Genomic DNA, 26,595 nt, shown 5'->3' with positions numbered 1-26,595 from the left:
TTAATCCACTGTTTACAAATACTGCCGATGTAAAACAAACCTGTTCTGCTTCAAAGCTCATGCAAAATTCATGCTCATGCCTAAAACATAAAGAGAGCCAGTGGTGGGGTAGATGCAACTCGTAAGAGGACAGCATGTTGTAATTATGGATGTGGGCTTTAAAGAGCGCTGCCAGTGCGCCTGCTTGTACTGTACATGCTCACCAGGAACGATCGCACAAAGGAAGCAATGTAGGCTTCATGCAAGAAGGAAAGACTCGTGATTCCTAGATGACTCACGCTCAGTGATTCATGATGACTAGAATTGTACTCTGCAAAATTAAAAGAAAAAAAAAAGGGGGCTGCACCACACTCTGCTTTGAGTACAGGCAGACAGATTTTTTTTTTAAAATAAAATGTGAGCACACCAGCAGCTTAAAGGTGCTATAAATATACAGATCCGCTAAGACAGATCCATTGATTTACATAGTTTATTTGAGATAAATAATGTGACATTTTTCAAGCAATAAGATGATCTGCTGTCAAATACCCGTTTACCATCCAGATCTGGATTTGGCACCAATCATCATCCATCCATGTCTTGGGAAGAAATACCACATTCTCCCTTTAATTCTAGTTTTCTGGGCTCTGTTTTGAATTACTCTCCTCCCTGTGTGTCTTGATTATAGAAGCAACGAATTAAGGATAATGAATAACTAATCATTTTCTCCTTTTAGCCAAATCAAGCATCCATGTGAGCATGGCAGCCTCCATTCATTGCTGTCACATAGTGTAAGAGAGGGTTCGCCTCACGCCCAGAGGACTCAGAGCAGCTGACTCCAGCCATATGTCCGTTAGCCCCACCTAAACTTTTTCCACATCTCACTTTTGTTTCCATGTCTGAGAAAAAGCCTGCCGCCTGACTGAGCCGGCCAGCCAGATGGGGCAGCTGTGCACCTCGTCAGCTCTGGTTATCAAAATCAGCAGAAGCGTGGCTGCCGACAGCGCCATCGATTTCTGCCGCGGCCCTGAGGTTCTTTAAGCCCGGGTGTGGTCCCAGGTCACAGCTCAACAGCTCAGCGCCCATGTGCTCCACTCTCTCCGGTTTCTCTTTCACAGCAGACTGAACCAGGGAGCCCAGTGCCAGCTGGCCCTGCCTGGAGCTTTTTACCCAGATACTCCATCAAACCGCGGTGTCGTAATTAGACAGGGTTAACACTGAGCCAAGCCACGCCGAGCCACAGGTGCCTATTCATTACTGGACAGGTTGATTAAAAAGCATCCCGCAGCAGCAGCAGTCGCTGAATGGGTTCAGGCATCCTCTTCGTTGTTTGGTATGCATGGATCTTTGCTCTCTCAGGGTTTTTTTAAAGCATATTGCTTTCATTTAAAGGAGTCAGTTCATTCATCTCTTTGCATTGGCTTAACTCACCCTCTCCACGGCTTGCCTGGCTCATTGTTGTGCTTGGGACACAGATTACTCCAGAGAGGCTATGGATTAACCGGACTGCGGATGGCACATTGATCTTCAGCCCCAATCCATCCGATATTGGCTTCTGCTCGATGAAAGGAGAGAAGAGAAGCATGAAAATCAATCTTATAAGGTCACGGGCATCGTTTATGGAAACAGCTTATTATTGAGGTGACTTCTGTTGGATGAAAAAGGAAAAAGAAAGAATTGTCTTTGATTGACTTAAATAATTTCCAAAAACATCTTGTTCGGATTTGAATAAATGGGGAGGGCATCCAAAAATGCAAATATTAAAAAAAAAAAAAAAGTTGTTAAAACCCGGTGGATTCCACTAAATTCCACTATAACTTTTTCTAAGCTGTTCACATTCTTTTCTTCTTTATTTATTTATTTCCTCCACAGTTTGAAATATAATAGCCTTTGATGAGCACCACAAAACTAGTCAGTGATATATTGCACAGAAAAGGAAAAAGAAAGAAAAAAATAACCCCACTGTGCCTCTGCTAGAAGAGCTACACAGAAGTAATGGAGGACTATGACTAATTATTTTGTTGACTGATCTTAAGTTTGACCTCACACAATCTTCACACTGGTGACTGACTTTATATTGATAGGAACAGCGGCTGACGCTGAGGCTCGTGTGCGTCATGCTGCCAATGAATACTGATGAAGGGATTAAACGAGGAGCAGCATTATGTTTTTACGTTTGAAACTTTTATTGGGTGGTGCTGCTGAATGCCACCAGCTGCAGCAACGAGTTAAGCACCAACTAACCAGCCCAATTCCATACAATGATAAAAGATGAGCACAGGCTGCTGACAGACTACCTGAGGTGTCAGACCGTTCTCACTCCCGAGGCGTAACATCCTGACGTTTTGTCACGTCCCGCGGCGTTCCTGGGGAATGCAAAAGGTGACCTTTTGATGACCATCCTACCCAATGTTTCTGCGCACAACACCAACGCCAAATTGACTTCTTTTTCTCTCACCCATCCGGAATACTTCTTAGGGTTATGGTCATGGTTAGGGTTATGGTTAGGGGTAGAGTTAGGTTTAGTCGCAAGTCACCGTCAAATTATAATACGGGTAGGACGTTTTGTCAGAGTAGGATGGTTTCTCAGAACACCAAGTTATGGATGAAATCCAGTGGAATAACGCTCCCGCGGTAATAGACGTTCCAGCCCTGTATTCCAGCCCTAAACCTAACCTTATCCCTAAGCCTAACCATAACCTTATTCCTAACATTAACCAGCACTTTAATGACATTAAATAGTGTTTTCCCAAGCGATTTTAATAAAAAGAGCAGACGTGTAGATTGAGCCCAAACGGTTCTCATATTTCCCCATGTTTCCAATGGGAACGTGTAGGGTGGCTGAAAACGTAATATGTTGACGATTTGTCACCTAAAATGTTACGCTTTGGGAGTGAGGACGGGTTGAAGGTGTAAATACTGATGCGAGTGTGTCCCCACTGGAAACATTACCGAGATACATGAGAAAATCTTTGGGAAGGATATTGATTATCTTCTCACACTACCGCCTATCAAGGTTGCGTTGGGATGTATTAGATGTATCAGCTACCTCTTGGAGTTTACTGTGGCAGCTGAAAACTGGACCAAAAAATACAAATCTGACTCATTTTAACAAGCGCCAAACTCTGATAGTTACACAACTGAGTCATCTTCAAAATGCAAGTCTTGCAGGCGTTCCTGATTTACAGTCGGTAGCGTTTGCCAAAAGTGCCTCAAGGAAGGACAATATGCACGATGCTCTGAGTACCGGCTATAATAGGAAGATCACCATGATCATTCAGCGGTCATGCTGACACCATCCTCCCTATTCTGGTATTCTAAACAGTACCCGGAAGTAGACTGCTTGGTCGAGTTAACCTCCTGAACTATCTACAACACATGGTGAAAACCTGAAATTAAGACAGAGAAGGCTAGACGTGAATCATGATCATTACTGATCACTGATGACAGATTTAGATATATTTTCATAAACCATTCATTTGCCACATCAATAAACAGCATGGCAGGGCAAAATATTGCATTTTACACACAGTACTGGTACAGTATCTAGAAAATGTGGGAAAATACTGGCATCATATACAGTACTTAGCTACTTCTGAAGAAATTAAAATGGGACCCTAAAAAAATTACTATGTACAATAATGGATTTCAATACATTTTACATCCGATGAAAACGTTTGTTGTAAGATTCAGATAATTATTTTTTAAAAGCTAGACATTTTAAATGAGAATAAGAAAGAAAAGTATTTCTTTGTGCCCCCCTTTCCCTGTTAATGCCCTACCTGGCCCCCTGGCAAAACTTTGCTAGACCCGCCCCTGCACAGTTACCAGCTGTCAGCTACATAGAAGAAGATCCTGGTGTTATTTGTCTCTCAGAAACAGTTCATAACTTCCCTTCAACTAATTCATGTCACCTAAAAGGTAAACCTGTTTCTCCATCACCTGTTCAGCTCTGATGATTCAGTAAGGACATCTCCTGGTTTCATCTTCATGTTTCCCTCTCACCAGATAACCAACTAACCTTATAAATAAAATAAGACAAAACAAGTTCAACATCATTAACACCATAGCACCCGCCCAGCTGTATAGAAACTCCGTCATGCTAGCTAGTAGCAGTACGAGTTATTGTAACTGACTGTAAAAGGTCAGCATAATGAAAATAAACTCCACCTAAACTTGGTCTCTGCTCCTCCTGCCTTTCCGTCATCCACCTGCCTGGCCTCCACCACTTGCTAATGTTGCTGAATCTGTGGAAGCTCCGCCATAGCCATCACCAAACAATTGAGTTATTTTTACACATCTCCCAGCATCTGGCCAATCCACCACCTTTCAGTGTTTATACCGTTACGGAAAAAAACGAAAAAACAAAACATCGGCCCATAAAAATGAAAAAGTCCAGTCCAGCTATGTATGATAGGCACATGAGCATCTAACTTCCCTTTTATTTGATACTATTACTGATATCATTACTCCTGCTCCACCTGCTGCCATTATTTCTTCTGCTGAAGACTGTGAAACATTTCTTGCTTTCTTTTTAGAAAAAATTAGCAATATAAGGAAAAAATTGTCCCCATCAGCATCTGCACTGTCAGTTCCTACGCCAGTTCGGCCTGTTGTTTTAGAAAGATTTTTACCTGTTTAACTAGCCGAACTGGGTAAAATAGTTAGTGCAACAAAAGTATCCTCTTGTTCACTCGACATTTTACCCGCATCGTTATTTAAAAATGTCTTTTACTCTATTGGTCCCTGTATGCTCACTATAATTAACACCTCTTTGGGATCTGGCAAAGTTCCTGCCTATTTTAAAACTGCTGTTATATACCCTCTGTTAAAAAAGCCTATGCTGGACCCATCTCTCACTAGCAACTACAGACCGATCTCAAAAATACAGTTAATTGCTAAGATTTTAGAGAAGATTGTGGCTAAGCAGCTTACAGCAGTTTTAGAAAAATATAACATCTTTGATAAATTTCAGTCTGGCTTTCGTAAAGCTCATTCTACTGAAACAGCCCTTCTTAGAGTTTCTAATGACATTCTGATGCAAAACGATGCGGGTAAGTGTTCTGTTCTTTTAATGTTGGATCTCACGTCGGCCTTTGACACCGTTGACCATTATATTTTGCTTGATAGGCTGAAATACTGGGTCGGTGTATCTGGGTCTGCCTTAGAGTGGTTCTCCTCGTATCTCTGTGAACGATACTCTTCTGTGGCAGTTTCTAAGTACAGGTCATCTTCTACGTCCCTGTCCTTTGGTGTGCCACAAGGCTCTGTGCTGGGGCCATTATTGTTTTTAATTTATTTACTTCCTCTCCAGCATATTTTGAGCCCTTTTGAGGATATTTGTTACCACTGCTACGCAGACGACATCCAACTATATATATCTTTTAAACCTGAAGATGCTTCTAAACTGCGGATTTTAAATGTGTGTTTGGAAACCATCAAAGGTTGGATGGCCGACAATTTCCTCCAACTAAATGAAAATAAAACTGAAGTCCTGTTATGTGCTCCAGACAGACATGTACCCAGCATAATGAATGCTCTTGGTCCCCTTTCAACGTTTGTGAAACCATCTATCAGGAACCTAGGGATAACCTTCGATCCTGCTCTTACATTGGATACTCACGTCAAATCTCTGGTTCGGTCTTGCTTTTATCATTTAAGAAATATTTCTAAATTGAGCCCCATAATAGCTCATACTGAACTGGAGATTGTTATTCATGCTTTTATTTCATCACGACTGGACTATTGCAATTCACTGTTTACATGTCTAAACAAGAGTTCCCTGGAGCGTCTGCAGACTGTCCAAAATGCTGCAGCAAGGCTTCTGACGAAAACATCGAAATACTCACATATAACACCGCTGCTTATACAGTTACACTGGCTCCCTGTCGAATTCAGAGTCCACTTTAAGATTCTGGTTCTCACATTTAAGGCTCTTCAAGAACAAGCACCATCATACATCATTGAACTCTTACAGTCCTATGCCCCTAGTAGGTCTCTGAGGTCTTGTGGTCAGGGCCTACTTGTTATTAAGTATACGAGACTGAAAACTAGGGGTGATCGAGTTTTTGCTACTGTGGCCGCCAGACTGTGGAATTCTCTTCCTCAGAACTTAAGATCTGCTGATTCACTGATTACTTTTAAAAAACAGCTAAAAACACATCTTTTTAAAATTGCATTTTGTTAACTTTTGACTGTACTTTGTCTTTTTAATCTGTGTCTATACCTTGTAAAGCACTTTGTGATCTCTTATCTAGAAATGTGCTATATAAATAAAATTTTACTTACTTACTTTAACATCGTGCAGATAGCCTTGTGAGTGTGTTTTATTTACCTGCGGAAGAGATGAATTATGGGAAAGTGGCAACATTTCGGAGGCGTTGTGTGTTATTGAACCCTGGTATACCTGTGAATGATGCACTGCTGCAGACACCTCTTCATGGTAACTATTGCCAATAGCAGTGAACCTCTCATTCTGGAAGTGTTCAGAAATGGTTTGAAGGAATTCAAGGTGTTGACTTGGCCTTGAACTTACCCGATCCCATCAGTCATCTGTGGGATGTGCTGGAACGTCCATCCCTCCATTTTCTTCTGCATACCCATGCCCGCGTTGAGGGGGCTGCTGCCTAAGCAGAAAGGTCCTACCTTTCCCCAGCCACCTCCACCAGTTTATCCAGAGGAACACAGAGATGATCTCTCCAGCGTGTCCTGCACCTCAACTCCACCTCACCATGCTGGAACAGCAAGTCAGTTTCTTTAAAGCCTCTCAGCTTTCAGGACATTGCTGGGATGTCTTAAGAGGTCTTAAAGAGACTCCTCAGCAGGTCAGAGCTGTTTCTTTGAGGTGGAACTACACAAAATTGGGCAGTTGGTTTTAAACATTATTTAGTTAGCTAACTGTGGCTCAGGAGGTGCAACAGGTCATGTCCTAATTGGAGGGTTGGTGGTTCAGTCACCGGCTGCCTCAGTGTGCATAACAAAGCATCCTTTGGCACACTGAGCCCTGAGTTGCTCCTGATGTGTAAGAATTAGATAGAAAGCACTTTGTCGCAGAAAAATGCCTGGGTGAATGAGAGATGTTGCATAAAATGCCTTCAGTGCTCGTGTAGAATAGAAAAGTCAATGCATAGACGTTCACACAGAACCTTGATTTTAGGAGCTGTTCAGAATGCGATGCTTGCAGTGCTGTGTTTCTTATTTTTGTGGAAGTGTGGATAAAAAAGCCCAGATTCTAAAGAAATAACCCCTCCTGTTTGTTCCTGTCACAGCCGAGTTATTTAGTCAACCATCCTTATCTTAGAATTAAGCCCCGTGGCAACAACCATAATGATGCGCTCCACTATAATCATGAGCTCGAGCTCTTTGTGTTACACAGCATCAGGTAAACACATCAATCCTCAACTTGATTTTCAACATTGGGCATGTATGCAAAATTTATGCAAATCAGCATCCGAAACCATGTGGGTAAGTGTGCTCTGTTATGTTTTTATACTATATTTAAAAGATGACACAACTCAAAATGCCTAGTGGGTGAAAAAAAAAGAGAACAACGACAGTGCAGGACCTCTGCTTTTGGATGGGACATATTTTGGATTCATTTCCCCCGCCCGTCTCCTCGTGACACTGTTGCGTAGCTGAAGGTGCTGAGGAGAAAGGGGTCGTCTTATCAGAGCTTGACCTGAATTGCCCTCTTGGAAGGCTCCGCTGTGACTGACACCTCTCTCCTCTTTGTCTTCGCCACTCCAATTAGCTCGATGACAGGTGCATGTGGAGAAACAAGACAATCAATTACCATCCCCTCTCGTCTGCCTCTGTCCTCTCCTCATCTTCCCTGTGTCTTTATCACACTCTGCCCTCACCACTTCCTTTCTATTACTCTTAATTTATTGGCTTTTCTCCCTCTTTTTCTTTCACCATTTATACCTCATGTGGATTCACATTGTCTCCTCATAAGATATCCTCTCCTCTCTCTCATTGCAGCAAGCCAACAGTTGGGCTGACAGAGAGAAAGAAAGAGGGAGCATGTCATTCGGGCTGCGATTCTTCATCCTGCTTTCCACTCAGACACACTTTGCAAAAATCACTGCCAGACACAAGACAGGTAGCAGTAAACCAGAACAAAGTCACAATAAATGCTACACAGTCCTCTGTGGGATTCTCTTGACTGTGGCTTTGTCTCATTATGGAGGCCGGCAAGATGCATTTCTTGGGTCATTTATTTGTTAGACTCTGGAGTCAAATGTATGTGGAAAATCAATGGGCACCCTAGGTTATTTAAAACACTGATGTCACTGCAGGTTTTAGGGTGGGTCTTCTCCACATGAAGTTTAATGGTGGAAGTTTGCCACCTGCTGGTAATGAACACCTTTTCTGGCGTCTTTGATCAAAACCTCTCTCGTGGTTTCCTTTACGACGGCTCACGCACTCTGACATTTAGTGCTGCCGAATGTCTAGAAAAATATATTCTGTTTAAGGTCAAACGTATAGTTGACTATGAAGGTAACATTAAAGTGGTCCACACTGCCTGCGCCGTCCACATTTTCAACCCAGTTTTCAATTGTGAAGTTGCTTCGGGGGGGAAAGAGATCTGTAATATTTCATGTGTCATCCAGTTTTCAGTTACTCGCATACAGGATGTCATCTGTTGAGTGGTTGGAAAGTTCAAGCCTTGAATTCATTCACAGTGCAGTGAATTCCTGCAAGTGTCCGACTGTCACTTACACAGATTAAAGTGCAGTTTAGCTATTTTAATATTAAATTGATTTACCTGAACTGTGTCTGAAAGCAAGCGACTCCAGAGACTACAACTATAGCTCATAATTAACTCCCCAAAATGTGTTGGAGCTAAAAGAAAACAATTCTGAAACTAAGTTTAAACTAGCTTTAATAACAAAATACATTTAGATTTTTTTCTCTATCAAAAAGACTTTTAATACTGAATACTTGTACTACCACTAAGTCCTACTGCTGCTTTGCATATACTGGATATCTACATAGAGGTAACTTTCACTGTTTCTCTCCCTATATCCTGCTTGAAAGTGGTAAAAAGTTGCTTACTGTAGGTCTTAAGGTGTAACCTTCTAGGGAATTATGTTACTGTAAATGAATGAATGAATTTGCACCCATAATTGTAAATTTTTTATATTAGGACAGCATAAATTAGCAGAACCATGAAGAATTTGTGCACAATAATGTCACACAAAGATGCCTGGAGTGAATTTATCGGCATAGACATCTGAAAAATTTCCACTCCATATGTGTAAAGACAGGAGGGGGGATATTGTGAACAGAAGGCACAGTCTTTTCAGCAGGACCTAAAATTCAACCAGACAGATTAAAAAAGAAAAATAGGTTTACAGTCACAATGTGTTTATTATTTAATGTTTAGACAAGTCAAGCAACTGATCATTTCTTTGTCACTCTGACCTCCAAATATAATAATTTCCCAATCATTCAGCAATTTCTGAAAACATCACCAGACTAGATGTCTTCTTTTGTTAGACGGGAAAAAAAAGAAAGAAAGAAAACATCAGCACACCGGTTTCTTTTTTGAATGTGTCATGGCACCATTTATTTTGTAAAGTTATGCATAAACCTTCCAACTTGATCATTGTACAGAATATGTTGAACTTCATGACATTATTAGAATATCAGGGAGTCAGATCAGCATTGCCAATAGTAGCAGAAAGAAAGCAGCATTTGCCAGGAGCTGACACTGAACGAGCACGACCGCTCCTTGGAGAAGAGGGGAACAGGGCGAGACACCCAGAGGCAGATGAGGAAGCATGACATAAAGTGTTGGAAGGGATAAATAAGCATCAAAGCCACTAGGCTGTGAGGAAGAGAGGGAAAACACTCAAACATGGTCACAGGGAAAAAGAAGAGGGAGAATCACACGCAAAAGGAGAAGAGGAGCAGATGAGAGGCAAAACACCCCTCAGAGCGAAGAGGACGAAGGAGTCAGCACAGAAATGCAACAGGACCAGATCAGAGCCGGCAGACTCTTCATTCTAGTTAACACCACGCCTAGAATTTATCTGAAATTCAAGACTCAAAACACAGGTCATTTTAACACAATGGGATCCATCAGCAGTGCAACTCTGGCCTCTTCAGTCCGAATACAGTCCTGCAATTCAGCAAGGTGTGCTAGGGTGCTTTTATGCTAGCGAGCACTCGGCTCTCCCACTAACCCTCGTGTGACTGAAGCAGGAGAAGCAGCCAAAAACTGTAACACCATGGCCTAAAGCATGCAAGCAATATGGGAAACACTTTAAAAAATGAAAAGAGAGAAAATAAATACATCTTGGGATAAAAAAAAAAAATCTTAATACATTATCTTAAAATTTTCCTTTTCTTGTTTTGTGTTTCATATATATATATATTCTCAACACACTTCTTTGTACATTTTGGTATAAGTTCTCTTTCTTGCAGGGATTCAAGGGATATGGGTGTTAAATGGTAAAAGGGGAGGGGGGTGAGGTTCTGGCGCAATCCCACATCCCTGATTGCCTTGTGCTGAGGAGGAAGAAGAGGCGGAGGAGGAAGAGGATGGGGGGGCTCGGCATCGAAAAGATGACTCCTCCCTTCAAATGTTTGCTCACACTTAAGTCTCTCATTCTCTGTGGCAACTGATGGAAAAAACAAAACGGAAAAAAAAAAAACAGGGCTCAGCAGTGAGAGGACAAGCTTATAAGTCGTCCAGAAAGTCCAGGACATGAGAAGTAGGAACAGACTACAAGTCGGTACTTCCTCTTTGGGACCACAGCCAAAAGCTGCTGCACAGACTTCCACTATCTCTTATCTGAGGGAGAGAGAGCAAGATCTGGGATCAGAAAAGGAACAGATACAGGAAGTGATTCATAAATTAAGAACCAGTTATTCATTTGTCAGCGCTGAGCATGAAGTGAGATACCTTTATTTCCATGCGTGTCTGCTGCTGATCTCTCTGGCCTTTGCTGTATTAGACTGTTGTACTTGGCCTCAACCTCCTGTGGGAGAAAAATAATTTACTGCCAGATTACACAATAAAAATGACTACTGTGTATGTGCATGATACCAGTTATTGTGTGTGTGTGTGTGTTTCAGAGCTGTAAAGGATTAAGTGTCGGTTACCTTCAGATAATTGAGGTTGGCCTGAAGATTTCGAAGGTGAGAGAGGACCTGTCTGCTGAAAGAGGAGAGGCTGCCGGCCTGTGATGTTGAAGAAAATCTCAAATTGATGCCCGAGTCAGCAGCGCAGCCTTGGGAAGTGCTCAGCTGCTTCCCTGTGGTTGTTGCCAAGATGTCATCGTCTGTGCTGCTCTCCCCTGGGCCACCGTAACCCTCCAGGACTAAATACGCAGCTGAAAGAATCAAAGGAAAACAGGAAGGATCAGGACGAGGCGAACATTTATGTTTAATGTCAGTTTATTCTATTTAAACCATGAGTTGTTCTGACTGCCCAGACCTACCATAGTCATCAGTCGAGTCAAAGAAGCCGGTGTCTCCTGAACCCAGGTCCTGAGCCAGGTCGTCTGTCTGGGAGCCGGTTTTCTCTGAGCCGTTGTGGACCGTCACTCGTGCACGGCTGTCTATGGGGGTGCGCAGAGAGGTGGTCCTGAGGAGGCGAGCCCCTGTGGAGCGTTTAGTTTGCTCTGCAGCTTCCTGGGACATAAGCTGGGTCACTAACACGTGCTTTAATGCTGCCACTGAGCAAAAAAAAAAAAAAGAAAAAAGTGATAGATTTACAGAGTACAGCTGGATCGCATTTCATGTGCATCAATCCATCGGTTCTGTGCCCCTTACGTGTTTTCAGTGCTTCGTCTGCCCTCGAGGGGAACATGCTAAACGAGGCTCCTCTGCAATCCTCGGCCACTGGATAAGAAAGTTCTGGGTCCACAAAGCCTTCTTCTTCCTCCTCCTTCTCCTCCTCAGTCTTCACTCCCTCAAACGGATTACTGCCAGGTAGCGAAGTCTGCAGTGCGCTTCTACAGACTGGACTGCTTTCCTTATCTATGAAGGTATAATTAAGAGTTATCACAGGGGTTTAATTACAGAAGTATAGCGACACATATTTAAGTAGGACGAAGAAATGGATCGAGGAAATGAGTTGCTCCAGTTACCTGTGGACTGGGTGCTGCCAGTGGATGTGCGGTCCGTGTCTCTACTCAACCTGGAAACTCCCGTTGTAATGATCTCCACGCCGTCTCTCTCCCCACTGGCACACGAGCAGAATCATGTGTTAATAACGAGCATAAACCCTGACCCACTAGATGTGCTCAAATTAGTAAGTAACGTACACGGTCTGAGGTAATGGTATGACGCTGTGAGGCTTAACTTTCATGGCTTCAGCTCTCTGCGTGATTAGACGCTGCCACCTTGTGCAGGGAAATGAAACAGTCATCAGCTCGTATAACAACCGGAACAATGAGATTTAAATGAATCAAAGGGGATTTGCTCTCACGTTCTCTGATCTGAGACAGTGGGCGCCATTAGCTCGTAGATTTGGGCTCCGTTTTCCGACATCGAAAGAACAAAGAAGGACTTGTTGTCTGGCAGAAGAGAGGCTTATTAATGAATATTACTCTACCCTCTATGGATGGAGCCTGTATTATTTCATACCTTATTCTAGTAATAAATCCTCAGAGTTTATGTGGTAACTGACCTGTGGCCACTGAGCGCACCAGCACCGTGTTGAGTTTGATGATAGGGCTGAAGATATGTTTGGTATCTGCAGTGCCCGACAGGTTTTTGCTGTGACACTTCAGTATCAGACGCTCATCTTGTTTCTGTAGGAGAACCAGGATGTCCTCCAGGAGGAGTGTATAGAGCTCTGAGAGAAAATAGAAAGATGTGTTTGTAAGTAGTGGTCACCTTCCAGCTAAACAGCAATAGTGAAACTATCAATCAGAACAAACCGATAGTTTTGTCCTTGTTCACTTTCCATGACAGTGGACCCTCGTGCACCATCGTTTTCTTTGTCAGATCCAAGTTCTGAATATTATGGAACAGGAAATAAAAACAAAAGCTTTAAACTACTGGCTTCTGCTCTGTGCAGTGCTATTTTTCTATCTAGCACATATTTCAAACAGTGAATGTGGGTGTACAACAAGTGAGTATGCTTTAACTGAAGCTAAAAGAGGGCTGGGCAGACAACTCACCTTTAGCTCCAGGATCATTGGGTTGTCTGTCTGCTTTAGAGAAGAGAGGTCCAATCGTCTCTGATAGTCCTCCAACCTCTAGAGGAAGGGAGTGAAATAAACAGATGGGGAAAAAAAAATAGGATAAGTAAGTCCTCTTTAAGAGGATACTGCTGCCTGTGGAGCAGAAGCAGTGGAAATAAAATGCAGTTTGAGTAAAAAGGAAGCTGAAAAGGAAGTTGGAAAACAAATCATCCTAATGGCAAAAAACATGGAAAGGAGATTCAATTAAAAAAAAAAAACAACAACAACAACAACAACAAAAAAAAACAAAAAAAACAACAACACACCTGTTTGTCCTCAGATTCCTTCACAGCCTGGTTGACGTGACTGAGGATCTTTCTGCAGCAGTCTGCTGCCTGCTTAACTTTCTCCTTCTCCTCTGCATTGTCTGAAAGACGACATTAACCAGTAAGGTCTCCTCAGTTCTGCAGAGGACTGTCCGACAAATTGATATTTCGTCCGGCCATTAACACGCCATCATTCCCAAAAAATTATGACAGGGCTTTGGGGGGAGCGGGAGCACACTTCAGTCCCCTAATAGCTGGTTATTCTTTATCGTTAGTGCATTGTCTCGAGTGAGACCCAAAGGCCGCTGCAGACTAAAATGATGGCCCAAACAATGGGCACGACATTCCCCAAAAATGTGCACTGCTGCCGCAGGACCATTAAAATGATAATCTCTCTATTTGTCTCTGTAACTCATCCGTTCTTTTATGCTGCATTCAGATTATCAAATGCAAATGAGATACCATTATTATTTTTTTTGTTTATGTCCATAGTTATGGGTAAATTCATTTACATGCTGTATTAAGTCACCAATAAGAACTAATTGGCACGGGGATTGTGACATGATGAATGTGAGAGAAAAGCTGGATATGATAACTGAACTCTGCTCAAGCAGGTCACATGAGGGCGTGCTGCAGCACTGCAGCCAAACTTAAAGCAAGAATTAATTCTGATCTGACATTTACACACTTTTACTGGTAAGCCAGGCTGCACCGCTACTGTGATGAACTAGATGGCTGATATACAGTGTTGGGTAAGTTACTTTAAATTAGTAACTTAGTTACATTACTAGTTACTTCTATCAAAAGTAACTCAGTTACTTCAAGTTACTCGTTACGTTCAAAGTAACTAGTTACTAGGGAAAGTAACTTTGGTTTTACTCAGAATTCTCAGAATTATGGAGCATTATTATTTAATAAATGCTCATAATTTATTTTTGAGTAATTGCTTCATGTACATCTATGCTGTATGTTAATAAAAGTGCCTGTGTGACATCTGGGACACAGCTTTGACTAAACTCTCCTTTTGTTCTTACCTTATAGCTTTAAAAAAAATTATTGAGATGTACATCGCCATCCAGCTAAAAAATATCGAGATATGAATTTTGGGTCATATCGCCCAGCCCTACTCCGTCATGCTAGCTAGTACGCAGTACGAAAAAGTCAGCATAACGAAAATAAACTCCACCTAAACTTGGTTTATATCTGACCCAGATAGACTGCATGTCATAACTTCTTACCTGAAGTTCAGTTCACCTGACACCGGCGGCCGCCTCGGGTCTCTCCTCCTGCCTCCCCTTTCCCTCATCCACCTGCTGCCCTCCACCACTTGCTAATGTTACTGAATCTGTGGAAGCTCCGCGATGCCACCACACGAAGTAACGAATAACGAGCCTATCTAAATCCCAGTAACGATTAACGCGTTCCTGATTTTGGCATAATAACTAGTAGAGATGGCACGATACCACTTTTTTATGTCTGATACCGATACCGATATCATAAATTTGGATATCTGCCGATACCGATATGAATCTGATATAGTGTTTTTTTAATCAACAAAACTGTTTTTTAAATATCTTGCTGCATTTTGTATAAGTTCATACTCAAGTTTAAAACAACAACTACACTAAAGCTATTCTGTTATACCTGTATGCAAAAAAAAAATATTTCATAGTTCAGCAATACTGATCAATCTAATAAACTTAAACCTACACCATCCTCCCTATTCTGGTATTTTAAAGAGTACTTAGCATAAATATTAAGCAACCTAACTAATAGGGTTCCAACTCCCAGCAACAACAAAAATAAATAAATAAAAAATAGGGAACCACCCCTCACGCTCCACCTCATGATGCTTAATCGACGTAATCAACCTTAATTTGATGCAGTGTGAAAAAAATGCACAGAAATCAATTATTTTTCAAGAAATATTAAATAGATTCAACATCTTTCTTCAACAAAATTGCAGACTGCACAGATGGTACCTTCCCAAAGGAAAAAGTACTATAGCTTACTAGGGTATATATATTAGACTTAATAGTTACTATATACAGTAATGGACTTCTATACATTTTGCATCAAATTAAAACTTTGGCTGTCAGATAATTATTTATTAAAAGCTCGACATTTTAAATGAGAATAAGAAAGAAAAGTATGTCTTTGTGCCCCCTTTTCCCTGTTAATCCCCTATCGGCCCCCCTGGCTAAACTTTGCTAGATCCGCCCCTGCACAGTTACCAGCGTCAGCTACGTAGAAAAAGATCCTCGAGTAGAAAGTAATAATAAATAAATTCTAACAACAGCTGATCAAGCTTAAACGTGCTGCTGTTGTTCAGCCGCTGGTTTCCTCTTTCTGGTGCAACGTGGGCCAAAAGCAAACTAGAGACACGGACTCGCGACAGAAAAGCCGATCAGCTGATCGTTAAGCAGTTTCATGATTGAAATAGCAGCAAGAAGAGGCAGTCGCTTGTTAAGCTTAACGCAGGAATGCTTTACAAACATTCAGAGATGGAGTTACACACTTGCTTTACTTCTCTCGGGATAACTTTGTCGGAGATGAAATGCCGGGTTGCTAGCGAAGCTCCACATGCTATCCAGACCACTGACAGGTCCCGCATGCCACAGCCGCTCTATCACGTGATGCATACTGCTCTGACGTGCTAACATTCTGAGGTGAGTTACGGCGTGTTGCAAGTTTTGTGAGGTGCTTTCGTGATATTTAATGGATCGGATTACATTTTTTATTTTTCTCCGATATCCGATCCAGTAATTTAGGTCAGTATCGGACCGATACCGATACGTAATATCGGATCGGTCCATCTCTAATAACTAGTTACCGTGCTCGTTACCACAATAATAACGTAGTTACTGTAATGCGTTAGTCCCAACACTGCTGATATACAGTGCTCATCAAATGTATTAAACATACATTAGGGTGGTGCTCTATGTTACCGATGCACTAAATTAACATTATTGGTAATTATGAAAATCATATTTTATGTGTCTGCAATGGTCAAGCCACTGGTACACATATGCCATTTTATGTAAATAATATTTGTATAGCTATAAAATATTTACTGTTGTTAGCTATGAATTTTCAAATTCACAGGTTTACAGAAAAAGCAGTAAAAATAGTAAAAGCATATTATTTATAGATGAAGATACCAAATTACAGTTATTTACCTGCATTTCTGCACAGAAGAAGAACTAGTTTTTTTAGTTGTTGAATCCTTGAATAATTTGAATAATTTTAACCTTGAATAATTTCTGACTCCTCAGAGAAGTCCATATTGGATATAAAAATGTGAATTCAGTTTATTTGCCAAATAAATAAGAATATTATTCTTATACATGTAAAAAAAAAAAAAAAAAAAAAAACCAAGATAAAAATATTCTGGAGAGACAGTGAGATCCTATCAGAACTAATTGAGCTGTGTAGAAAGACAGGATGAGTTTGGAAGTGATCCAATCAGAAATAATCCCCTTTTGCAGAAAGGTTAGATGAACGCATTTGATTTGCACCTGAGAAAATGGTTTTCTTTCTGATGTCAACGCTGGGGAGAAAGAGATGTCACAGAACATAACGCATCAGACTTTTAAACCTTATATTTTAGCCACTGAATCAATTTTAGATTTAATCTATTTTAATCTTATGATACTTAGTAGACTAAATAACTACCAAAACTAAATGATGTTTTAGTAAAAGGCTAAAACTAAATCACAATTTGCCGTCAGAATTAACACTTTATTTAATTTTGAGAGCAGTTTTTAATCACAGGAAGCCTAATAAATATGTTAAGCAATGAATAATTTAAAAATAAGGAAGAAAACTATTTATCTAGTCAGGGGACTCCCGTGTGAAAGAGTCTGTGTACTTAAGTACTTGGACTTGTTTGCAGTATTTTATTTCACAGTTTACAAAAATAATCTGCAAACTAAATGTGCTCTAATAATAATAATAATAATAGAGTTGCAGCTATTCGTTTAAGTAAAGGCCTGAAGGCCTGTCACAATTATTAGATTAGATCCTTCACGAGTTGTGCATTAAGGTCGTTGTGCACGCAAAGTAATTACAATGTGAACAAATCCTTGCCAACTGTGGTAAGAGAGCTCTGATTACTAAGAAAACACAACCACACCTGTGTACTTGACAATGTTGTCGAGCAGCAGAGGGTACTTGGTGAGCCGCAGCATCTCCACAGGAATGATGTCCTTGAGTTGCAGTCGGCGACACTGCCTGTTACTCTCTGCCTCCTGCAAAGAAGCAAAATATAAGTGGAGTACCCTTAAGCAGCCATAAAAACAGCCCAAATGCATAATTTTCAGTATAAATAGAGACTGAGCTAGAATAAGAGTAAGCTTGGGTTTTTATTTAGATCCACACAACCATTGTTTAAACCATCTGATTGACAAATTGTGAGCCTTCTGAGCAGTTATCTCCTGTGAACACCTTGTATACACTGTGTGCGCAGTGACAAGCGTACCAGAATGAATGAAGTGAACCTCGAGTCCTTCTTCTGTTTGGTCTTTATGAGCTCCAGAGCAAAAGGCTGGTTACTGCAGAACGTCCCCACCGCCTGCTTGATCTTCTCTTCCTCTCCACCGCTGAACTGTTACCACCCAACCCAAGACAAGACAGAGATGGATAGAAACTCAGTCAATATGGGTCAGAGGTAGTAGATTTAGTATTTAACCGCTATGACGAGTGGCTGACTCCTGGGGGGGCAGGCTTATGTCCTTGCAGCAGAGACAGCTTAAGTTTCAGTCCAGACTAGATCAATGTTTAGACCCTTAGGGGACTGATTAGCCTACTTATCCTACTCCCGCCACGTCTCCCATTGAGAGACTCTATACAAGACTTCCAGCTCCTACGCCGCTACCTCACATCTCATATATCACTGACAATATTAAGATGCTGAGATGTCAGCCAGATCTAGGGTATTGAGTGACATCATTTACTAGGGACAGGGCTTCCATTTTTCTCACTCCCATTTCATCTTACTGGAGAGGGCAGATTTTCCTCTCTGTCGTCTTTGATTTTTTTCCCCTCTTTTTTCCCCCCATTTTAGAAGGATTTAAGTGGCGAAAAAGGCCTATTACCATGGCTGTCATATATAAACTGCACATACCCATGTCCCTGTGCACACGTCATCCCAAAAGATTGTCGAATTATAAAGCTGAGAAAAGCAATCTCAAGCCAACGTCAACAGTTTTTTTCTCGTTATGAAGCAATTTTGGGCAACACTTCCATTTCTTTGTACACAATGTTTTTTTCTCCCCACCACATCAGTCATCTTGAATTTTATTCAATAGAAGGAATTATATGAAAGAGAAAATAGAATTTTGGCATGAAAATTGTACTCACCCAGGAAAGCAAGTCGTCTCCTATCTGATCAATTACTGAAGAGTCATTTCTCTTCCGAACGGCAGCCATTTGATCTGATATGTTAACTGAAATTTAAATAGGAGGAACTATCAGCATGTGTGTGTACAAGATTAAAAAAAAAAAAAAAAAAGGAATGCAAAATGATAATGTGAGCGTCTGTATGTTGTTAAGAGTTTGGCCTTACTTTAAAATGGAATTAAATTTACACTACAGGACTTTTCAGGCATTTTATTGATTCTTAATGGCTCAGAGGCAGAGGAGATGTGTGTTTATAGTGTACCATGCAGCTGCAGAACCTCTTCCAGATTGGAGAAAATATTCTTGATGTCAGTAGGAGGCAGGATGGAGTCTTTGGTGAGCTTCTGGTAGAAAACGTTGTCCAAAACCTTCAGCATCCGTACATGTGCACGCTCTGTGTAAAACAGCTCTGCAGACACGCAAGATGTTAATTCGAGCTGGCAGGTATTTGCACATTTCAGCATAAAACACATCTGACAGCAGCTTGGGTTGGATCCCAGCAAATGCTGCATAATTGTCTTCCCGTCTACGCACTATATTCTGTATACTGTAGTATTTTAAAGCATATGGAGAGTATACTTTGAAAATACAATATAAGCTTCAGGGGAGTTTGACAGTGCCAGTCCTCACCGTGGATAACTTCCTGTCTCTTGATTTCATGAGGCCTGAGACCGGCTAGAACCTCTGGACGCACCAGATGCTGCCAGTTTGGGGGATCGCACTCAGAATCTGTTCCCTGGTCATCCTCGCTCTGGATATCAGCAGCACCGAGTCCCTCAAGTCTACAGTAATACAATAAAGTTAGCTTTTAAACTAGGTTTTTAGATCAATATAAGAAAGTCCAAATGATCTGGTATTCTTGCCTTCTTAAAGCTTTTGGTGTTCCCTCGTGAGTTCTACAAAAAGTGACAGAGAAATCAGTCATAAAAATAAGAACTTTTAAGGGAAACAGTGTTACTGCAGATGTGACTTTAAAGGCACCTGTCACTTTCTCTGTCATCCTCTGGCAGTTGGTCCAGGTTATATAGAGGGTCAAACTGCGAAGCAGAGTATGGCAACCCGTCCAGAGAGTCCGATGGAAGGATTTCACTCACCCTGCAGGGGCCAAATATTGGAGTCCCACCTGCCAGATAACAAGTTAATAGCCATCGCTCCTTTAAGTGTTTTTTCATTTAATTCATTTGTCTGCTTGCTCACCCATATCAGCGTCTCTGCTGGTGTCAGAGCTGTAGGTGGCGCTAATTGGAGATGATGAGTTGACAGACATGGAGTGTATAAGTTCAGGGCCCTCGCTTGATTGGCTGCCTTTGAGACGACTAGATTCTTTATAATCACTTGTAGACAGTGCAGGTTGAGACATCTGTTTCTGAGGCCGTGGTCGTCCCTCCTGGGTCGTACCCCCTGAATACACAGACAGGTGGTATCAAAATAATATAAAGCTTTGAAAGCTACGTTGTTATTTTTGGTCATTTCAAACTCGTATCTTACCTGACGATTCGATGCGGCTGGGCCGCCGCTGAGGTACACGAATATTAAATTTATTATTCTTGGGAACCTTTTTCACTTTCTCTTCCCTTTCCTTTTCTGTCTTGTTGCCTCGCTGTAGAGTTCATCAAAAACAAGAAAAGAGTCATGTAGGTGATGGGGGAAGAGGAAGAAGTCTCACTGTGCAAGACAAATTTAGATTACCTTAATCATGGGAAGAAAGCTGATCCGAAGCCGTTTGGACTCCAGGCTGCGAGGTTCCTTGACCCTCACACCAAGGTGCTTCATGTACGTATATATAACATACTGCATTGTAGTGCTTAAAAAACAAACAAACATGACAACCAATGAGTTTGGATGCTTTCTGAATTATAATTAACAAAACAAGACAATGCTAAAATTTGAAGAGAGCAAGTATCCATATTGTGATTTGTACCATATGTCACAACAGTCGTTCCTCATACAACGTCTACACAAACCATCTGGGCTGTGCTGCGACCATATGGCATTTCAAACAAAACTGTTTCAATCAGTCACACTTTTGAATTATTTAATATAAACATACTGCATAAATTACATGTTTTCTTTAAGAGACTGCTCCACCGCTTAATTTGTCAACTGTGGGGGATGCAGAGTGGCGCTCGGATGACACTGATATGTATTCTTGCTTGAAACATCAAAGACTGTACTTTAAAGGTGAATAATTACTACCACTGGCAAGTTATTAAATTAGGAGCAGATTGCTGTCTAATGATAATTTCAAGGACTGAAAAGATTTAATAAAAATAAGCCAAGACATGACAGCTCCCTTAGATAATTGAGAGGCATATTACAGAATGTAAATATAGCACAGACACAGATGGCTGAAGGGGCCATGGGAGTTGTTAACTCTTAGAAATCTCTTGATTTAAGAAACCTGCTTCAGCCAAAGTTTTCTTACCATTTCTCTTCCTCTGTGAGTTGAGTAGTTACCCTGTTAACAGTACGATAAATAAAAATTGATAAAACTGAATATTATGAGCTTCCAACTAGCATGTATATGTATCAGTTACTCACAGGATATCGTCTATTTTCGCGATGATGTTTTCAGCATATGAGCGTTCCCGCTCGAGAGTGCCGCGGTCTCTGACTCTCTCTTGGTCCAGTCTGCCCAGCTCTGCTTCAGCCACTGTTAGGCCCATACTCCGCTTCTGCCTGCAAGTACCAAACACATAAGGAGGTATACTGTTATTACTGTGACCAGGTTGATAATGTTTTAGAGAAACAATGAAGAAGAGGATGAGAAAAGCTTGTTTCTTTTATATATGCCTAATGTGGGAGCTAACAAAATCCTTAACATCTGAAACCCAGCTAAATCGGCAGCATCACAAAAAATACAAATTCTGAATTTACCTGAAATCTTCAAGATTCTTCTGAATATCAGGGAGCAGAGAGTCCTGCAGTGTTTGAACATGTTGTCTGTTTATTTCCTCTGGGATCAGTTCTGTCCGCCGCCGATCTGCGCACGCACGCACGGACACACACACATACACAGAATAAATATCAAAGGGTTGCAGCATGTCCACAATAAATAAGTGGTATTAAAGCTAAGCAATACTTTCCAAACCATCAGAGCATTTGATTTCTTAAGGCCTTGGCAAGGACTGTGCTTGGCTGGCTGAGGAATCGACTTACAGGGACTGTATAATGAGGGTGCTTAAATTGCTAAAGTTACTCAGCAGAAGCACAAAAAGTCAGCACAAAATAAATATCACCAGCTCTAAATGATGCTGGTTAGGTAACTGAATGAGACAGAAGCTGTGTACGAAATACTTACCAAGATCAGCGGAGACAGATTCAGGAACACCAACTTTTAAATTCTGCAACAAAAATGAAACAGTTCGATTCTTAGGCTTTGTTTGGTCGAATTAGTATGATTTTGGAAACACCCGGGCCGGAAATGTGATTAAATTCAATTTGCTACAATAATTTGCTGTAATCTAAATGCAATACTAGATTGTGTGCTCGCTGTGTAAAGACAGATAAAGACTCACTGCTCCCCGGTCAATGAAGAAATTGTGAAGGCCCATGAACACCCGTCTGGTCTCTTTGGAGTTGGTCTGCTTGTAGAGGTCAGCATAGAGGTAGCACAGCTGAGGGAACAAAACATTAAAAATCAAAATAAAATAGGAACTGCAGAGTCTCCTAAACAGCAAGATTTTGTTTTAAGACAAGTTAAGCTTTCTTCCCATAGTTAAGCCGGGGTTTCCTGTGGTGGTTCACTTCTTACTGAGATAACTTATGCCACAAAAACTTATGCTGTGAACCCATCGCTGGTTTATCTGCAGCAGGTATGTTAGTTTCATTCTGTTGTATGTGTGCAACTGCTTCATATGTTTCTAATATTATACTTTATTCTTGCATTGTAAAATGAGATTCTCAGCTGTCAGTGCACTAAATCAGTGTTGTTGGTCAGATGTTCATGTGACTGGCGCATACATGGGACAGCAAACACTGGGTTAACATAGCAAATTGATAACCAGCTTTGTGTGACTGGGTGAACTTTCTTCACAGCAAAGGGCCTAGGTTACGTAAAAACTGTAAATAATGCATAAAAGCCATCAACAAATATGAAGGAAGTCTTACCACAGGAGCAGGGTCGAACTGAGAGATGACATGATACAGAAAGGCTGCGAGGTGGGCAGGGCGAGACTTGAGCAGCTCAATACTATTAAAGCTGTTACACTGGCCGTTTGTCTGAAAAACAGTCAGTACAACAGTTTACCTCTAATCTTAACCTATAAGTCACTTGAAATTGTATTTGGGCTTTCCGTAAAATTGTAGGGTTTTGCAAATAAATAAAAGAGATAATGTCCCACAAAAATACCTGCTCTTGGTCTGAATCAAAATAGTCATCCTCAGCTCCAATGATCTGCGAAACCAGGCGAGACGAGGAGGGACTGCTGACTGTGGTAGGGGAAAGGGCGTCCTGTAGACGAGATGTCAGGTATGGTCAATATGTCTCCCCCATTTGGACATTCATAACCTCTTGACCTTATTGTGTGGTTGTAACAGTTAGAGGAAAGACAGAGTAAATAATATGTGTGAAGATAATTTCCATAAAGCTACCAGATCAGTGGTGTCCTCTGTCTCTGGGGAGTGGAAGGAGTTGTAGCTGTTCCTGGGTGTGGTCTTTGGGCTGGGGCAGGAGAACTCTCTTGGACACTGGCTGTCTGGAGATGACGGCCCAAATATGCGAGATATCTGAAAGTGGGAAGGAACACACACACACACACACACACACACACACACACACACACACGCACACGCACACGCAACAACTTTGTAATGAATCTAAATTTCATTAAAAACAGAAAAAGAGAGAAAAAAAGAGACCTAAAACACTATATTACAGATTGGTTGCTATGCCTGAGAGTCATCTGAATGTAGAATCGGTATGCATAAATATAATCCTTGCTCTGGTGATGTTTAGCTCTAAATAAGCCCCAAAGCCAAGCAGGACTGATTCCATTTACTTTTACATTATTATTCTAGAGCATAGCAGGTCTTGGAATTTGATGTAAATATGGTATTGAGAGAGATTTTTAGATTGTGATGTTTAAAAATGTGATTACTTACAGGGGTCCTGGTCCAGAACAGGTCTGCATTGTTTTCTCCCTTGGGGACAAATGCATCTTCATCTGCATCATCACTTGGAACAATCTCCTGAGGATTTAATAATACTTTTTTTTAAAAAAATAATAATTATAAAGATTTATATATTTTAATGATAAACAAGTAATATTTACAATGTTCTTTATGACACATGTTCAAACAGCTTTTCAAAATAAACTACATACACTGGTAATAGTCAATAGATCATTTCACGAGTGGAATTGCATAAAATATAAATACTGAAAAATTTAAATGTAGCACACTAGCTGACGCACATAGCACAAGGCTCAGCGTGTGATGACTATAAAATAAGCTGTCACTCAGACACAAAAGAGTGGCTTCCCACAGAGAAAGTCTAATCCTCTGATGGGCTTTGGATTAATGTTTGTCTGGCACAATCTCTAAATGTTCTACAAAAAAGAAAAAGAATCCCACAACACCTCCGTGGATGCTGCCGTTAGATACCTGTCCCTAGATATCCCATGTCTTTGGGCATGTTATGGTAACTACCTGTGTTGTCCCAATGGCCTTGGGGAGCTGACCCTGCAGCTGAGGAATGTGTTTTTCAGCTTCCTGGATGTCTTTCAGTAGTTTAGGGGAGGGGTTTCTGCTGTACTCCTCCTTCATGGCCTGAATGGCAAGAAGGGGGAAATCGACACAAGAACAGTAATAGCAGGTCACTGTAGTTTTCTTGAAAGTGGAAAAATGTCAAATATGTTGACATTTGTTTCCCATGCAAAAGTTAAAGAAAACGACTTCCTGCATTAAAATATATACTGCAGTATTTAAATAAACAATACACATACTACTTGACTCCTCTGTATGAATGTTCTGGTACAAGTGATCTTTTGATTTTCCAAAGAGAAAACACCACTCGTTTTAATAGTTCAATTTAACACAGCTGTGCATCAAAGAGGGCAAATCTTCTTTCTAATGCCAGAACCTTTAGTCATAGCAAGTGACACTTGTTTGCTTTACTCACCTCCAAGATGTCAGCTTTCTCATCCTGTGGGGATAAAAACCAGAGAAGCTGAAAAAGATGCAAAACAGCGAATGTGCAATCTATCTCTCTCTATATAATAGATAATAGAAATAATATCATTTAAAATTAATAATAATAATAATAATAATAATAATAATAATAATAATAATAATATTTAATAATAGTAAAATATACACATGCACATGTTTCACATATGTTATATAATTCTCTATTATATATAACAGAGACAGTGTCAGGGTTATATAGAAGTCATTTAGCCCCAGAGAAGATTTGAGCGGATGAGATTTAGAGATGTACCACAAATGTGACAGCATCTATAAAGGGGGGAGGGGGGGGGGCATAGACAGACCAAGGGGAATAAGATAAAGAAGCATGACAAATTTGCAGAAAGTGGACAGGCAACAGAAGTAACTAATGTCTTTAGTACCCATGGTTGTTGAATAGGTAAGATGCTGTCCTGAGGACTGCAGGGGCGCCGTGGTGCTGGAGAGTTTGGAGAGGATAAGCTCATGTCTGGCTCTGCTTCGGGCAAAGGTATCTGGGCAAGCCCGGGGGGCCGGCCCAGCACTGTGAGGGCCACATAGGAGCCCGCTAGAACACACACATAGAAACGAGAATTAGTCCCTTTTTGTAGGATTTATTTTTAAAATGTAACTTTTGTGAAAATGCAGAAAGAACAACTTACATTTAATAAGTTTCACCACTTCTGTGTGGTTAGAATGTGCAACATGGGTCCCATTAACCTGGAAGACAATAGTGGCCATATTCTAAGTACACAGCCGGACATTGCATTTTATTCCCAATAGTTTACTGAGTAGAAATACTGAGTGGCCAGAAGGTGGCAGCCTCGGTATTGGCCTTGGAGTAGAAAACGGTAACTTTCGCAGTGAAAAGACATGGTAGCAGAGGAACAGAATACCTTGATGATCCTGTCTCCTGTCTGAACACCTGCTCGCATCGCAGCCCCATCTGGTAAACACAAAGGGAAATAAGCAATTAACAACCAAAAGAGAGTGAAAAAGCAATGGAAGTGGAATAATAGCAAATAAGGAAGGAAACACAAAAAATGCTTCTTCATGATGCAGCAATGACATTTCTTCACAATGAATATGCCAAAAGTCTTTTGACAGACCATAAATACGTGACTATTTCAAGTGCTATTTTGAAAGACCATAACAGTGGTTATATTACAAGAAGGACCTGTTTCACAGCTCCACCCCAAACAAAGGGATTTAGGCATGAGACAGGTTATTATGAGAGGCAAGTCTGACTAAAGTCAGCAGAGTGCAGTTCAAGTACTCTGCAAGCCGAAAATAGACTTTAGGTCTTCAGGTTTGTAGTAGTGAGGAAATTCAACTTGGGGTCAGGGAACAAAGAATATAACTCAGTCTGCTCAACTGTGGAGTAGGTGGGGGAAAAGGGACTTATAACTATCTGTTTCAGTTTCACCACGTTGGGATGACATTTAAAGACACTATAGCTGCATTTTGTTTGCTTTTCAGTTTAAAATGCTGATACATTATTCACATGGAACTTAAAAAAAGAAAATGGGAAGCCATTCAGTGATAGTTAAGACACTCCCAAGCATTAATGAAAGTGCAAAAAA

The 26,595-nt window shown here is 40.9% G+C and overlaps 1 protein-coding gene across 1 annotated transcript in view; it reads right to left on the bottom strand.

The window, feature by feature from the left end:
- Positions 1 to 9,520: 9,520 nt before the first annotated feature.
- Positions 9,521 to 26,595, bottom strand: part of arhgef12a (Rho guanine nucleotide exchange factor (GEF) 12a) — a 45,343-nt gene continuing 28,268 nt past the window's right edge. Inside the window, exons 6-41 of the mRNA XM_026192178.2 lie at positions 25,909 to 25,958; positions 25,675 to 25,732; positions 25,417 to 25,580; positions 24,969 to 24,992; positions 24,497 to 24,616; positions 23,951 to 24,037; positions 23,441 to 23,575; positions 23,199 to 23,300; positions 22,958 to 23,068; positions 22,366 to 22,464; positions 22,149 to 22,191; positions 21,725 to 21,830; positions 21,389 to 21,526; positions 21,273 to 21,305; positions 20,537 to 20,651; positions 20,336 to 20,447; positions 20,045 to 20,248; positions 19,829 to 19,970; positions 19,711 to 19,743; positions 19,478 to 19,629; positions 19,110 to 19,256; positions 18,809 to 18,894; positions 17,928 to 18,053; positions 17,583 to 17,697; positions 13,448 to 13,548; positions 13,119 to 13,196; positions 12,876 to 12,951; positions 12,623 to 12,790; positions 12,422 to 12,509; positions 12,258 to 12,335; positions 12,081 to 12,175; positions 11,764 to 11,970; positions 11,430 to 11,666; positions 11,092 to 11,321; positions 10,892 to 10,967; positions 9,521 to 10,780 (exon numbers count right to left, since the gene is read on the bottom strand). Coding sequence (XP_026047963.2) covers positions 10,770 to 10,780; positions 10,892 to 10,967; positions 11,092 to 11,321; positions 11,430 to 11,666; positions 11,764 to 11,970; positions 12,081 to 12,175; positions 12,258 to 12,335; positions 12,422 to 12,509; positions 12,623 to 12,790; positions 12,876 to 12,951; positions 13,119 to 13,196; positions 13,448 to 13,548; positions 17,583 to 17,697; positions 17,928 to 18,053; positions 18,809 to 18,894; positions 19,110 to 19,256; positions 19,478 to 19,629; positions 19,711 to 19,743; positions 19,829 to 19,970; positions 20,045 to 20,248; positions 20,336 to 20,447; positions 20,537 to 20,651; positions 21,273 to 21,305; positions 21,389 to 21,526; positions 21,725 to 21,830; positions 22,149 to 22,191; positions 22,366 to 22,464; positions 22,958 to 23,068; positions 23,199 to 23,300; positions 23,441 to 23,575; positions 23,951 to 24,037; positions 24,497 to 24,616; positions 24,969 to 24,992; positions 25,417 to 25,580; positions 25,675 to 25,732; positions 25,909 to 25,958 — 3,947 coding nt within the window. The 3' untranslated portion in view covers positions 9,521 to 10,769. The remainder of the gene's footprint in view (positions 10,781 to 10,891; positions 10,968 to 11,091; positions 11,322 to 11,429; positions 11,667 to 11,763; positions 11,971 to 12,080; positions 12,176 to 12,257; positions 12,336 to 12,421; positions 12,510 to 12,622; positions 12,791 to 12,875; positions 12,952 to 13,118; positions 13,197 to 13,447; positions 13,549 to 17,582; positions 17,698 to 17,927; positions 18,054 to 18,808; positions 18,895 to 19,109; positions 19,257 to 19,477; positions 19,630 to 19,710; positions 19,744 to 19,828; positions 19,971 to 20,044; positions 20,249 to 20,335; positions 20,448 to 20,536; positions 20,652 to 21,272; positions 21,306 to 21,388; positions 21,527 to 21,724; positions 21,831 to 22,148; positions 22,192 to 22,365; positions 22,465 to 22,957; positions 23,069 to 23,198; positions 23,301 to 23,440; positions 23,576 to 23,950; positions 24,038 to 24,496; positions 24,617 to 24,968; positions 24,993 to 25,416; positions 25,581 to 25,674; positions 25,733 to 25,908; positions 25,959 to 26,595) is intronic.

This window comes from Astatotilapia calliptera, chromosome 14, assembly GCF_964374335.1.
Source record: "Astatotilapia calliptera chromosome 14, fAstCal68.1, whole genome shotgun sequence".
Classification (NCBI taxonomy): Eukaryota; Metazoa; Chordata; class Actinopteri; order Cichliformes; family Cichlidae; genus Astatotilapia; species Astatotilapia calliptera.
Note: the sequence above shows the minus strand (reverse complement) of the source record. Positions and strands in the feature narration are given on the sequence as shown.